The 13,401-nt window shown below is 41.9% G+C and overlaps 1 protein-coding gene across 2 annotated transcripts in view; it reads left to right on the top strand.

Annotated features, from left to right (window-relative positions):
• Positions 1-2,559: 2,559 nt before the first annotated feature.
• ACER3 (alkaline ceramidase 3) overlaps positions 2,560-13,401 on the top strand; it is a 159,862-nt gene continuing 149,020 nt past the window's right edge. The window contains exon 1 of one of the 2 annotated variants that reach the window (XM_058545555.1): positions 2,560-2,691. In XM_058545555.1, coding sequence (XP_058401538.1) covers positions 2,589-2,691 — 103 coding nt within the window. In that variant the 5' untranslated portion in view covers positions 2,560-2,588. The remainder of the gene's footprint in view (positions 2,692-13,401) is intronic. The other variant, XM_058545554.1, reaches the window with a different exon arrangement.

Raw genomic sequence — 13,401 nt, 5'->3', positions numbered from 1 at the left:
CTCTTATCAGATATATGATTTGCAAATATTTTCTCCCATTTTCTGGGTTGTCTTTTCATTTTCCTGATGGTATCATTTATAGTAAAAAAGTTTTTAATTTTGATGAAGTCCGACATCTATTTTTTCTTTTGTCACTTGTGACTTTGGTATTTTACATAAGCAACCATTGCCTAAACCAAGGTTACAAAGATTTACTTTTATGTCAACTTCTAAGAGTTTTATAGTTTTAGCTCCTACATTTAAGTTTATGATTCATTTTCAGTTAAATTTTGTTTTTTGTAGCAGGAAGGAGTCTAATTTCATTCTTTTACATGTGGATATCCAGTTGTTCCAGCACCATTTGTTGAAAAGACTATTCTTTCTCTACTGAATTGTCTTGGCATCCTTGTTGAAAATCAATTGACTGTAAATTAAGGATTTATTTCTGGAATCTCAATTCTATTCCATTGATCTATGTGTTTATCCCTATGCCAGTATCACACGGTCTTGATTAGTGTAGCTTTGCAGTAAGTGTTGAAACTGGGAAGTATGAATCCTCCAACTTTATTCTTCTTTTTCAAGGTGGTTTGGTTATTCTGGGTCCCTTAAATTTCCATGCATTGCTTTTATATTCAGGGGGGAAAAGTATTTTAGAAAAGAGAGAAAGGAAGATAGACATTGCTGAAAGAACTGTGAAATGTATTTTGCGCTCTCTAAGATACTACTGCAGTGCACTGTTTCTCTTGGGCAGGGAAATTTTTCTCTCCTAAATTTTGTCCTGGTCATGATAGTTTTTTTTTTTTTTCTCACTGTTGATCAACAATGTGCAGGGTATTGATTCAGTCAAGGCCTCATCTCCTGCCTTGAGTCATCTGGCTGGGTCAGGGGTTCTTTCCACTTAGAGGCTCCCACAACACCATAATTTTTGGTTTACTCTTAGCAAATATTATCACCCTCCATTGTTGTGGTCTGTTTTCATTGCAATCTCATCAGCAAATCATTTTTGAGTATGTATTTCTGCATATTCATTTTGAGTATACAAATATATATATTTATTCATTTATAAATTATATACACTTATGATTGTTATATATATTAAAAACATACACAAAACAGAAATTTTAGAGGATGAGATAAAAAATGATTAGAAATAGAAGTTTTCCCACACCTGAATGGTTTTTATTGATCTCTCTGCAGACTGCCCTCTTAGATCTTTCCATTTACCTCCACGTGTTCCTAGCACCCAGTCAAGGGCTGGGTACACAGCTGAAGCTCAATGTCTGCTATTCAAAAGAAGAATTTCATATATCCCACTATTTCTATGAAAATACACTGCCTCTATTCCTAGGGTTTGCATGGTGCAAGTAAAGGTTTTGCATCTACCAGTGGCTAGGCTCACTTGGTAGAGAGGCTATGGGCTCCCCATCTCTCCTTGTTTTCTTTTTCACCTTTGATTACAACTTATCTGACTTATTTCTTTAGAAAATAGCAATTGTATCATCCTTAACTATACTCTTCATTTCAGACTGCGTAGTCAGGCAGAGTCCTGGGTGCTAAGACCATGAAGAATGGAAAGCAAGCTTTTGGATGAGGATGTATCACGGGGTGATGTGACAAAGGGCAAGGGAGGTCTTGGGGGTGAGAGTCAGGGAGGGCTTCAGGGAGCTGGATTTAAAGGGCCAGTGGGAGTTAGCCAAATGGCCAGAGAGGAAGGCGATCCCAGCTGAACCGGAGGAGCAAAGGCAGGCAGAGTGGAGTGGACCCAGCACATTCTGAGCTAGGGAAGTTTGGTGTAGCTGAACACAAGGGCAGGGGAGGTTGCGTTTGTGTTTAAAAAGATCCCTCCCGCAGCTCTGTGAGGCGTCAGAATCTTGAGGCTGTTGGTTGCCTGGAGAGTAGGGCACCATTATAGTTAGTGGGTAGAAACCTCGAGGGTTGGAAGCCCAAACTGAGGCAGGCAAAGTCTGCTTTAGTGCTCTGGCTGCATTCTTTTTTAGGATCTCAAAGTCCTTTTCTTTTTTTCCTTTTTGGCCAGTCCGCGTTGTTGCCCTTTCCCTCTGTTCCCAAGAGACACTTACTTATACCTTTATCAGAAAGTCACTGTTTATCTCCTGGGAGTCCCCGGTGCTGGGAGTGTTCTGTGTCTGGGCTCCGTCTGAGGCCTGCGGCCAAAAGAAGACACTGAGGTGCATCTCTTCACAGGTTTTACCAAGCCAGGGCTTGACTGAAGGCTTCATCCCACCCCCGTCCCAATAAAATGAAACCACACACACACAGCTAGAGGCTTAGACACGTCCTGACAGAAAACAGCCTTCGGGACACCAGGAACCCCGAACCTACAGCCACGGGCGTGTCCGGGCGGGGCAGGCAGTGCTGGTCACCGCCACCCGCGGTTGGGGATCACACCCCTTCCTGGGCAGGGAGGGGGCGGGGCGCCGGCGCCGGTGGGCGGGGTCTCCCGCCGGGCAGTGTTGGTGACGGCGCCAGGCCCCGCCCCTGGGGGGAGCGCGGGCGGGCCGCGAGGCGAGCGCTAGAGCAGGGCCCGAGCCGGCCTGGGAGCCTGCGGGGCCGAGCGCAGCGAGCGGAGCCCCTGGGCGGCGGCGCGCGCGATGGCTCCGGCCGGGGACCGCGAGGGCTACTGGGGCCCCACGACCTCCACGCTGGACTGGTGCGAGGAGAACTACGCGGTGACCTGGTACATCGCCGAGTTCTGTGAGTGCGGCTGCCGGCCCCGGGGCCCCGGCCTGAGGCGGGAGGGAGGGCGGGCGGGCGCCGGTCTGAGGGGAGACGCCGGGTGAGGCAGGGAGAGGGCGGACCTGGCCGCCGGGGGAGGCAGCAGGCCTGGCCGGCGAGGCCGAGGGGGCCCCGGCCGAGGGGCAGGAACGGGAATGCTGCGGATGCGGGGGACGGATGGGGGAATCCGGGGTGTCGGGTGAGGAGTGCCGGGGTCTGGACAGGTTGGGGAGGGCTTGAAGATTGGGGGGCAGAAGTGGGGAGCCCCTGCTGAACCTAGGGGGAAGCCTGAGGGGCAGGGTTGGGAATGGGAATTCCTACTCGAGGGGCGGAGTGGGGGCAGGCTGGGGGCAGCCCGCGAAGAGGTTGGGAGAGGGGAGGGCTTTGCTCATTTCAGTGAGGGCCCGGACACCTGCTTCTCCTGTTGCTGCCACCGCCTTCGCCCTAAGGACACGGGAGCAGGGGACAGTTCCTAGCTTAATCTTCCCCCCCTTAGGTCTTGCCCTTTCTCTTTCTCTGTTCCTATTAGACCTCTTCGGTCACCTCCGGGAACGGTTTTCCCAGTCTCGGATCCCGACCCCCGTTGCCCACCCCACTCCCACCCTGGATATCTTCAAGTACCGGAGATCATCTACTCTCTGATTACGACTATTCATTCAACCATCTCCTTGCACCAGAAGTAGAAGGCAGAACACCTTAGTCTGTACCTTCCTGCTCGTGCCGGGCTCCCAAGAGCACAAGGGACCAAGTCCCTGCTCCTCTCTGCCTCCTATCCGACTCCCTGAGGGTTGGGGTTCTTCTGAGGATACTTCTTCCACTGATTGCAGCTTCTGAGGACTTGGGGACGAATCCTCCTCCAGCTGCTGCCCCTGACAGGCACCGCTGGCCCCCTGGGGCTTTGTGTGTGTGTGTGTGTGTGTGTGTGTGTGTATTTCCCCTGATGATTCTTCCTGCCAGGCTAGGAGAGCACAGGAAAAATCCGCCACTCCTTTTTCTGTAGTTTACTTTGGTCAAGTTTTTTGAGAGCACGATGTTTGATCCTTCTTTAGGTACCTGCTTCTGGCAAGGTACAGAGAATATTTTTTGGCTGACTATTACTGCCTTCTTTTAATTGGATCCACTTTCTCAGGACATGAAGCCAAACTCTTTTTAGCTAACCTTCTCATTGTTGGGTCCTTCTCCCAGGCAAGTGTTTGGCTTTGTAGGAAAGAGGCAAGCGTTTCATGCCAGCTGATCCTACTTTATTCTGTTCACAGTAATTGGCTAAGTTAAAAAAAAAGAAAACAACTTTTTTTTAGTTTTCGAGACTTTAGTACTGTTCCGTTTAAACCATGATTTAGGCTGAGTCACTTTTCCTGAACTGCTAGTTTATTTTTTTTTTATTATTTTTTTTATTTTTTTATTTTTAATTTTTTGTTTATTGCAGTAACATTGGTTTATGACATTGTAAAAATTTCAGGTGTACATCATTGTACTTCTATTTCTGCATAGATTACATCATGTTCACCACCAAAATACTAATTACAACCCATCACCACACACATGTACCGAATTATCCCTTTCACCCTCCTCCCTCCCCCCTTCCCCTCTGGTAACCACCAATCCAATCTCTGTCCCTATGTGTTTGTTTATTGTTGTTATTATCTACTACTCAATGAAGGAAATCATACGGTATTTGACCTTCTCCCTCTGACTTATTTCACTTTGCATTATACCCTCAATGTCCATCCATGTTGTCACAAATGCCTGGATTTCATCGTTTCTTATGGCTGAGTAGTATTCCATTGTGTATATATACCACAGCTTCTTTATCCATTCGTCCCTTGATGGGCACTTAGGTTGCTTCCAAGTCTTGGCTATTGTGAATAACGCTGCAATGAACACAGGGGTGCATGTACCTTTACAAATTGGTGTTTTCAAGTTCTTTGGATAAATACCCAACAGTGGAATAGCTGGATCATATGGTAGTTTTATCCTTGATTTTTTGAGGAATCTCCATACTGTTTTCCATAGTGGCTGCACCAGTTTGCACTCCCACCAGCCGTGTATGAGAGTTCCCTTCTCTCCACATCCTCTCCAACACTGAACTACTAGTTTAAATTAATAATTTTTACATAATAGTGGAAGAATATGGGCAAAGGGATCATTTGTAGTATAATTACTTGGCAGCCCAAATGTTGGCAAAGGAAGCACTTTACCAATTTTTATTAGATCATATTGGCGAGCCCATACCTGGTCCAGAGGTGGTCCATGAGCGAAGGGACTTGAAATCATGCTTTCTGAACTAGAAATGTGTAACTTGGAAAAGAGAAACTCAAGGATCTTCAAATATTGGATAGGCTGTCATATAGAGCGGTTAAACTTTCTGTATTTTTCTAGAATGTAGAATTAGAGCCTATGGGTAGAAGCTAACTGTAAGGGGAGAAATTTTGCTTCAACATAAGGAAATTTTTTAGCTAAAGATATAATCATGGAATGGGTTGACTTGAGAGGTAGAGAGCTTTCTGTCACTGAAAGTGTTAAAACAGACATTGCTCAACTAACTCACATGAATATTTTAGGGGGAATTAATTGTTTAGTAGAGAAGAGAGGTTGGCTTTAGTTGGCCTTTAGGTCCTCTGCGGCTTTATGGGACAATATAGGCAATAAGGACTCTTAGTTTAGAACCATGGATTAGAATCAAAAGAGAAAACTGACAGTTAAGTCATGTGAGCTATGAGAGAGCAAGATACTACTGTTCTGGCAGATAGTTCTGAGAAATGGGAAATGGCTTTAGTTCTTAATGTCCAAAGAAGAGGAAACTCTGAGCAGACTGCGGGGAGAGTTTTGACGTAGGAATCAGGGGCTGCAAGAAAAGGAGGAGTGAATGTTGGCAGCCCTTTGCACATGTACCTTGGGAGAAAATGATCTGAAGGAACTTGAGGTCGAATCTTCTTACCCAGCAAGGGGTGGTTGTCTGTCATATCTTGGAGTAAGAGAATTTGTTTTTGAAAAATATGCTCATTAATAACGATGTGTTTAAAACAAATGCAACTTTATCATCATTATAATATTTACATTAATGATAGAAATATTAAGGATAATGATAATAATGATGATAATAGCTATTTCTAAGTGCTTACTTTGTATCACACTTTCCTAAGCACTTCATATGTCTTATCTCTTTCGAATTTTACCGTAATTCCAAAAAGAAGGTATTATTATCCTTATTTCACAGATTAGGAAATTGAAGCTCTAAGAAGTAACTTATCTAAGGTTGCAGAAAGTGGTGGAGAGGTAGTATTCCAGTTGAGGTCTGACTTTAAAGCTCCTATACCATATAACTTCTATCACGCATTCATTGTTTTGCCCCTGCATGCAAGGGATGAGGACAAGCATGAAATAATATAGTACTATCACAAAGGACAAGTGGAATGACTATTTAAGAAGCCTACCTTTTGGCATTAGGGTATGTGTATGTTGGGTAACGTGAAGATGAGTTTGGGGAATTGCATTTTCAGATATGGCAACGGTTCTCAGTCATTGAAAAACCTGAAAAGCTTAACATCACTGAAGATCAGTTCAAATTCCTTTGTTGTTTGAGCAGATTGTAAGGACCAGGGGAAAAGGTAGAAGGTTTCTCTTTAGTTGTGAAAGGAGCGCCTTGATGTGCCAGAAGTTATAGGTACAGGCAGTCCTCACTTTGCATGATAGTGTGGGACAGTACAAATGACCAGGCAAGTTAGAACCTGGCAAAGTGATCTTAATAATCGATGGGAAAAGGTACGATTGTTCCGTGACCTTTAAAAATTTTTGTCAAACATTGTAAACCCTCTTTTTGTTGGTTATAAATATATAGAGAAATGAAAAAAATAATAAAAGTAATATTTATTTAGTACACTCTGATTTAAAACATTAAAAACAGAATTAAAATGTTTTATTTGTAAAAGAACTGACCAAGAGTAGTTTGAACAGTGCTTGTCTTCTTGTCATATAACTTATGATATGGAATGAGTAATTTTTTTATGCCTTGGCGAATTGTCATAGTCCTTTCTAAGTTTGGATCAGCTTCCAACATTTTATTCTTTGCGCTTTCAATATTGTGAAATATCTCCGAGAGTTCCTTTTTTTTTTTTTTTATAATTATTTATTTATTTTCCCCCCAAAGCCCCAGTAGATAGTTGTATGTCATAGCTGCACATCCTTCTAGTTGCTGTATGTGGGACACGGCCTCAGCATGGCCGGACAAGCGGTGCGTCTGTGCGCGCCCGGGATCCAAACCCCGGGCCGCCAGCAACAGAGTGCACGCACTTAACCGCTAAGCCACGGTGCCGGCCCTCCGAGAGTTCCTTTAATGCAAATTCTTTTGCTGGTGTCACTTCTGGTCCATCTTCATCCTTTTCTCACAACCCCTTTCTTCGTTTATGTTGGTAAGTTTGCCTTTACTAAATTCCTCTGGCTGCATTTCTAGAGTCTCTCGAATGGCAGCAGAGGCAGCATTGCCATGGTCAGTTGTTTCTTCTATGTTCCGTTTATGTTCGGTTGGCATTTCACTTCCAACATTATCACTATTTGTTTCTTTGCTGCACCTTGATCATTGTTGGCCAGTTCCCTCTTTCGATTATTCATTTGTGTAAAATGTCACATATGTTCATTGCCAGGAGACAAGGAGGCAACGCAGCTACATGCTTTGCTGTCCATACATGAACTAAGTGAGATGTACATGAACCGATGTGCATTGACTAATCACCAACAGACTTTGCCTTGATGTTTTATCCATAATTAGACATTAAGGCAGAGAATTATTTTTCTCTCAGCTCTTTGAAGATATTATTCCATTAAGTCCTGGCTTTTATTATTGCTGATGAGGAGACCACTGACAGCCTAATTATTATTCTTTTGCAGTTTATTTTGTCAAATCCACCAACAGACTTTGAAAGAAGTGACTTGGTTAGGGGCCGGCCTGGTGGCGCAAGCGGTTAAGTGTGAGCGCTCCACTGCGGCGGCCAGGGGTCCCCCGGTTCAGATCCCGGGCATGCACCGTTGCACCGCTTGGCAGGCCATGCTGTGGCTGCGTCCCATATAAAGGGGAGGAAGATGGGCATGGATGTTAGCCCAGGGCCAGTCTTCCTCAGCAAAAAAATAAGAGAAGGATTGGCAGTTGTTAGCACAGGGCTGATCTCCTCACAAAAAATAAATAAAGTGTATAATTCATTTAAGAAAAAAAGAAGTCACTTGGTTAGTCACTGATCATGATGTGCTTTTATTATTTACATAGTGATTTGTGGGCCGAAGATCTAGTAGTGAAGTTTGTACTATATTCAGTTGCTCACAGTCAATGTACTGTGGTAACTGAAATTTGAATTGTGTTGTTGGATGATTGGTATTATTTAACTAAACTGTGGTAACTGAAATTTGTGCATATTAGAACCCTGTAAAGTGAAGACTTCCTGTGTACTTCTAATCCTCACAACATTCCTAGTAAGTAGATGATGTTATCCTCATTTTATAGATAAAGAGTTAAGTGACCTGCTCAGCTTCATACAGCTAATAACTGGCAGAAATGGTGTTCAGCTATAGGTCTGACAACTCTGTTTACCAAGACATACTGTGTACAAGAAGTGGAATTTCAGGTGCTGTTGGTTTCATGGAACATATACTACTCAAAGGGAAGTTGAAGGGAATTCTTTGTTTTAATTATGGTCTCAGAGGAGAATTACCCAGTTAAAAATTATTCAGAATGTTTCATTTATTCAGCGAATATTTATTGAACACTTATTTTGTCATTGACTCAGAATACAAAGCTATATGAAGTCCATCTCTCTGTTCAAGGTAGCTAATAGGCCAGGAGGGCTATGAATAGATAAGTACAAATGGGCGTTTGTTTCCTAGTTTCAAGGGAAATGCATCCCTAAAAATGTATTTGAAAGAAGAATGTTTAAGAATTGACACATTTTGAAAGGGGGTTTACTTATCAGAAAGCTAAAAAATATTTTAAAATTTCTAATTATGGGTTTTATAAGGGCTACCTCAGTCTGAGGAATAACCTGGTTAGTATGACTTTCATGGATGGGGAGAATGGATGGTAACTTCTGGTAGGACCATCTAGCCATCTCCCCTTTGTCCTTGGGCTAGGATGATTCAAGCTAGGTAGGTATTGTCCCTTCTCATAGGTTTACTGCCCCTCTCCCCACCCTATTCATAGGAATTGAGCAGAAGGAAAGTAGGGCAACCCTCAGTCTTTGTATCTTTATTATGGGATTTGCTTAGATGGGGTAAAGGGGTCTTTCTCTCCTTGCCACTGCAGCACAAGACCAGAGAGGCTTTAATCAGCTACCTCTGCCATATACAGCTGCCACTCAAGGCATCTAGCTGATGGTAGCTCATTGCTGCCTTTCTTTTCCTTTCCTTTTTTCAGGCGCCTTCCCACCATCTTCTTTTAATAGTAGCCTCGAGTAAGTAAGCATGCTTCAGGCTTCTTTTGGTCCTGGGGTTCTATGGGCTGGAAAGGTGATACCCCTGTCACTTTAAGGAAGATAGTCTTTTTCCTGAGGATTATTGACAAGCAAGCAGCACTGCCTCTAACTTAATGCTCAAAAGCACCTTAAGTCAACTGAAGAATGAAGGCCAAAGGGCCAAATTTAGTGTACAAAAGGGTTTAGATTTAGTGTATGCAAGTCAAAGACTGCCAGTAAATTGTGCAGATGCTGTGATGGACGTATGTATATGGTACATTAGAATGAAAGGAAAGGGCCGGCCCCGTGGCTTAGCAGTTAAGCGGGCGCTCGGCTGCTGGCGGCCCGGGCCCGGAACCCCGGGCGCACACCGACGCCCCGCTTCTCTGGCCATGCTGAGGCCGCGTCCCACATACAGCAACTAGAAGGATGTGCAGCTATGACATACAACTATCTACTGGGGCTTTGGGGGGAAAAAATAAATATAAATAAAATCTTTAAAAAAAATAAAAAAGAATGAAAGGAAAGAGTGCTTATTAAAAACTTAAAGCAAAGAGGCTTTACAGTGTTAGTGCTGCAAGAGCTGCCATACCAGCTGTTTATTTATTTATTATTTTTTAAATTGTGGAAAAATACACATAACATAGAACTTAACATCTTAGCCATTTTTAAGTGTATAGTTCAGTAGTGTTAAGTACATTCACACTGTTGTACAACCAATCTCCAGAACTCTTCTCATCTTGCAAAACCAAAACTCTATACCGATAAACAATTCCCCATTCTCTTCTCCCTCAAAACCCTGGTAGCCACTCTTCTACTTTCTGTCTCTATGAATTTGACTACTCTAGATATCTCATATAAGTGGAATCATAACAGTATTTATCTTTTTGTGACTGGCTTATTTCACTTAACATAATATCTTTGTGGTTCATCCATGTTGTAGCATGTGTTAGAATTTCCTTCTTTTTAAAGGCTGAATAATATTCTATTGTGTGTATACACCACATTTTTCTTATCCATCCTTCCGTTGATAGACACATGGGTTGCCTCCACCTCTTGGCTATTGTGAATAGTGCTGCCATGACATGGGTGTACAAATATGTCTATGAGACCACAAACTGAAATTGCTGGGTCATATGGTAACATAGCAGTTGCTTTAACCTTTTCATTAAAAAGAAGCCTTTTATTATTTTTTTCTTAGGCCCCATGAATTTATTATTATTCTTACATAAACTGTAATTTATTATTACTTCTCCATAAATTGTAATTATTAATGTACTTTATCCCCATTTTAATTAATCAAAGGCACATGTAACTGTCAATCAGAGGGGATCTAGTCACTTACCCCACTATATTGATCCATATGAGATACAATCACTAGGTGCCTTAATGTATTGATAAATTCTAGTCCATATATATTTATTGCAGCCTTGTTGTGGATAAATGTGATTTTTGAAATATTGAAAATAGCTAATAGAAATAATAGCTAACATTATGGGGCACTTAACGTGCAGAGTTCTATGTGTATATTATCTCATAAGAACCCTTATAATAATTCTTATAACGACCCTTTTAAGTTAGATTCTGTTAGTAGTCCTATTTTAGAGATGTGGAAATTTAGGGCAGAGAGGGTTAAATAATTTCTGCAAAGTTTTTCACTTTTCAAGTGCCAAAGTGAGGATTTGAACTCACACAGTCTAACTCCAGAGCATATTCTCTTCTCTCTCTCTCTTTTTCACTTTTAAAATTAGCGTTTTGAGGTATAATTTACTTACAATAAAATGCATCCATTTGAGGTGTTCTGACAGATATATACATCTGTGTAACCACCATCCCAATCAAGATGTAGACTGTTTCTATCACCCTGAAAAAGTTCCCTAGCAGAGCATTCATTTGTAACCGTATGGTATACTGCTTGATCTCTGAGGTAGGTACTATTATAATCCTAATTTTGCAGTTGAAGACATTGAAGGTTAAGTAACTTGTCCTAGGTTACACACTATTAAGTGGCAGAGCCTAAGTGACCCCAGGTGCATTTGATTCCAAAGCTATGCTGTTAACTACCATACTGTCTAAACTCTGTCCATTACCCATAGTCTTTTTCAGACCCTATGGGTCCAGGGACCTCAGGTTGGGACTTAGTGGTCTAACCTTCTCATTTTACATATAAACAGAAAGACCTGGAGAATTGCAGTGATTTGCCCAAGATTATGTTGTAAATTAGTGGTGAAACCTAGACCAGAATCCACATTCAGTAGTTTCCCAGTATGAGAAATGGTGAAAGAGGAGGATAATGTCAAATGTTGTTGATGTCATATTGTTAATGAGTTATCAGATCATAGGACTTGCTGTGAACAAAAAAAATCCTAGTGAACTATGTTTTAGGGTGAATATACCTAACATCTATAGATTGCTTCTCAGACTTTTTAATATACATGTGAATTACCTGGAGATCTTATTAAAATGCATATTCCAATTCAGTAGGTCTGGAATGAGGCCTTAAAGTTTGCATTTTTTTTTTTTTTTTTTTTTTGTGAGGAGATCAGCCCTGAGCTAACATCCGCCAATCCTCCTCTTTTTTTTTTGCTGAGGAAGACGGCCCTGGGCTAACATCGGTGCCCATATTCCTCCACTTTATATGGGACGCCGCCACAGCATGGCTTACCAAGCAGTGTGTCGGTGCGCGCCCGGGATCCGAACCAGCGAACCCCGGGCCGCCGCAGCGGAGCGCGCGCACTTAACCGCTTGCGCCACCGGGCCGGCCCCTAAAGTTTGCATTTTTTATAAGCTGTCAGGTAATTCCAGTGCTGCTGGTCGGGAGACTATACTTGGAGAAGCAAGGCTTTGCAGTTCACAGAGCACTTTTCATTCTTTTCTCCTGTGAGGTGTAGGTGTTATCCCTGTTTGTATGTAAGGAAATCAGATTCAAAAGGATAAGTGACTTGTTGAGGATCACAGGGCTGGTACTGGAACCTGGGTTTCTAACTTTGAAAACCACGTTAGGTGTTGATTCGCCCTGCCCAGTAACAGGCTGAAAACACCAGGTGTGAAGGAAAGCTCATTACCCAGGAAAATGATTGTCCTGGGTAATGAGCTAAACTGAACTTAAGATTCAACTTATTATTTTTTCATTTCAGAAACAGGTTTCATTCTTATTTGCTCCTAATATCTTCGCCAAGCTCAACCCAAACCACCTTTTAGACTTGTCTGTAGTTAGTAATTAGAGCTTAGTAATACTTGAAGGCTAAGTCCATTTTGAAGTCTAATCTTGACTTAGCATTTACCCAGGTGGTTCAAGATATTAACTAGGAAGAACTGTCCTTTGGTAGCACATATTGGAAGAAATGTCTTATTATTTATTTATTTTTATTAACAGAACAGTTAATTGGCATGTGGGTAAATTTGGGGGAACTTAGCTGAGCTGGAATACATAGAATAGGAAATATTTAAATGAAAGTCTTGCCCAGTGCTTTATTATTTCAGGTGAAAATTTTAAGTTGTTTCTTCAATTTTGGGTTCTACCCTTGTCCCTGTGCCAACTGTTTCCCAGTCAGTGGAAAAAAGCCTCACCTGGACAGTTTTACGTAATGCAGAAGAGCATTTTAAAAGAAGTAAAGCCATGAAGAAACATTTTAGGACCTAGCAAAATGATAAAGCCCAAAAGAGACAGCGAAAGCAGTTTATGGTGACATGCAAGTCTTGCAAGTTTTACTGTGGGGAAGGTACATGGTATGATGACTTGGAGTCAGAATCAAGATTCCTATCTGAACTTTGCTCCGTTAAACCTTGTGACTTTAGGCAAATCACTTAATTGTTCTTTGTATCAGTTTATTTTCTATAAAATGAGAATAATGATATTTGGTTGGTAATGAGAATTAAATGGCATGATATATGAAAAAGCACACAGTGAAGTACCTGGCAAATACTAGGTGCTCAATAAATATTAATTGAATTGGAATCTAGTCAAAATAAGTTAAAAAAAAATCATGTGTTGTTATAGTTGCGGCCTCCTCATCTGTGATGGTTAGTTTTGTGTGTGAATTTGGCTATGTTATAGTATCCAGTTATTTAATCAAATACTAATCTAGATATTGCTAAGAAGGTATTTTGTGAATATGGTTAACATCTGCAATCAGTTGACTTTAAGTAAAAATTATTGTGAAGAATGTGGGTGGGCCTCATCTGATCAGTTGAAAGGCCTTAAGAGCAAACACTGAGTTTCGGGGGTGGGGTGGAGGGGGAGGTTAAACTTTTA

The sequence above is a fragment of the Diceros bicornis genome, chromosome 7 (genome assembly GCF_020826845.1).
Source record: "Diceros bicornis minor isolate mBicDic1 chromosome 7, mDicBic1.mat.cur, whole genome shotgun sequence".
NCBI lineage: Eukaryota > Metazoa > Chordata > Mammalia > Perissodactyla > Rhinocerotidae > Diceros > Diceros bicornis.
Note: the sequence above shows the minus strand (reverse complement) of the source record. Positions and strands in the feature narration are given on the sequence as shown.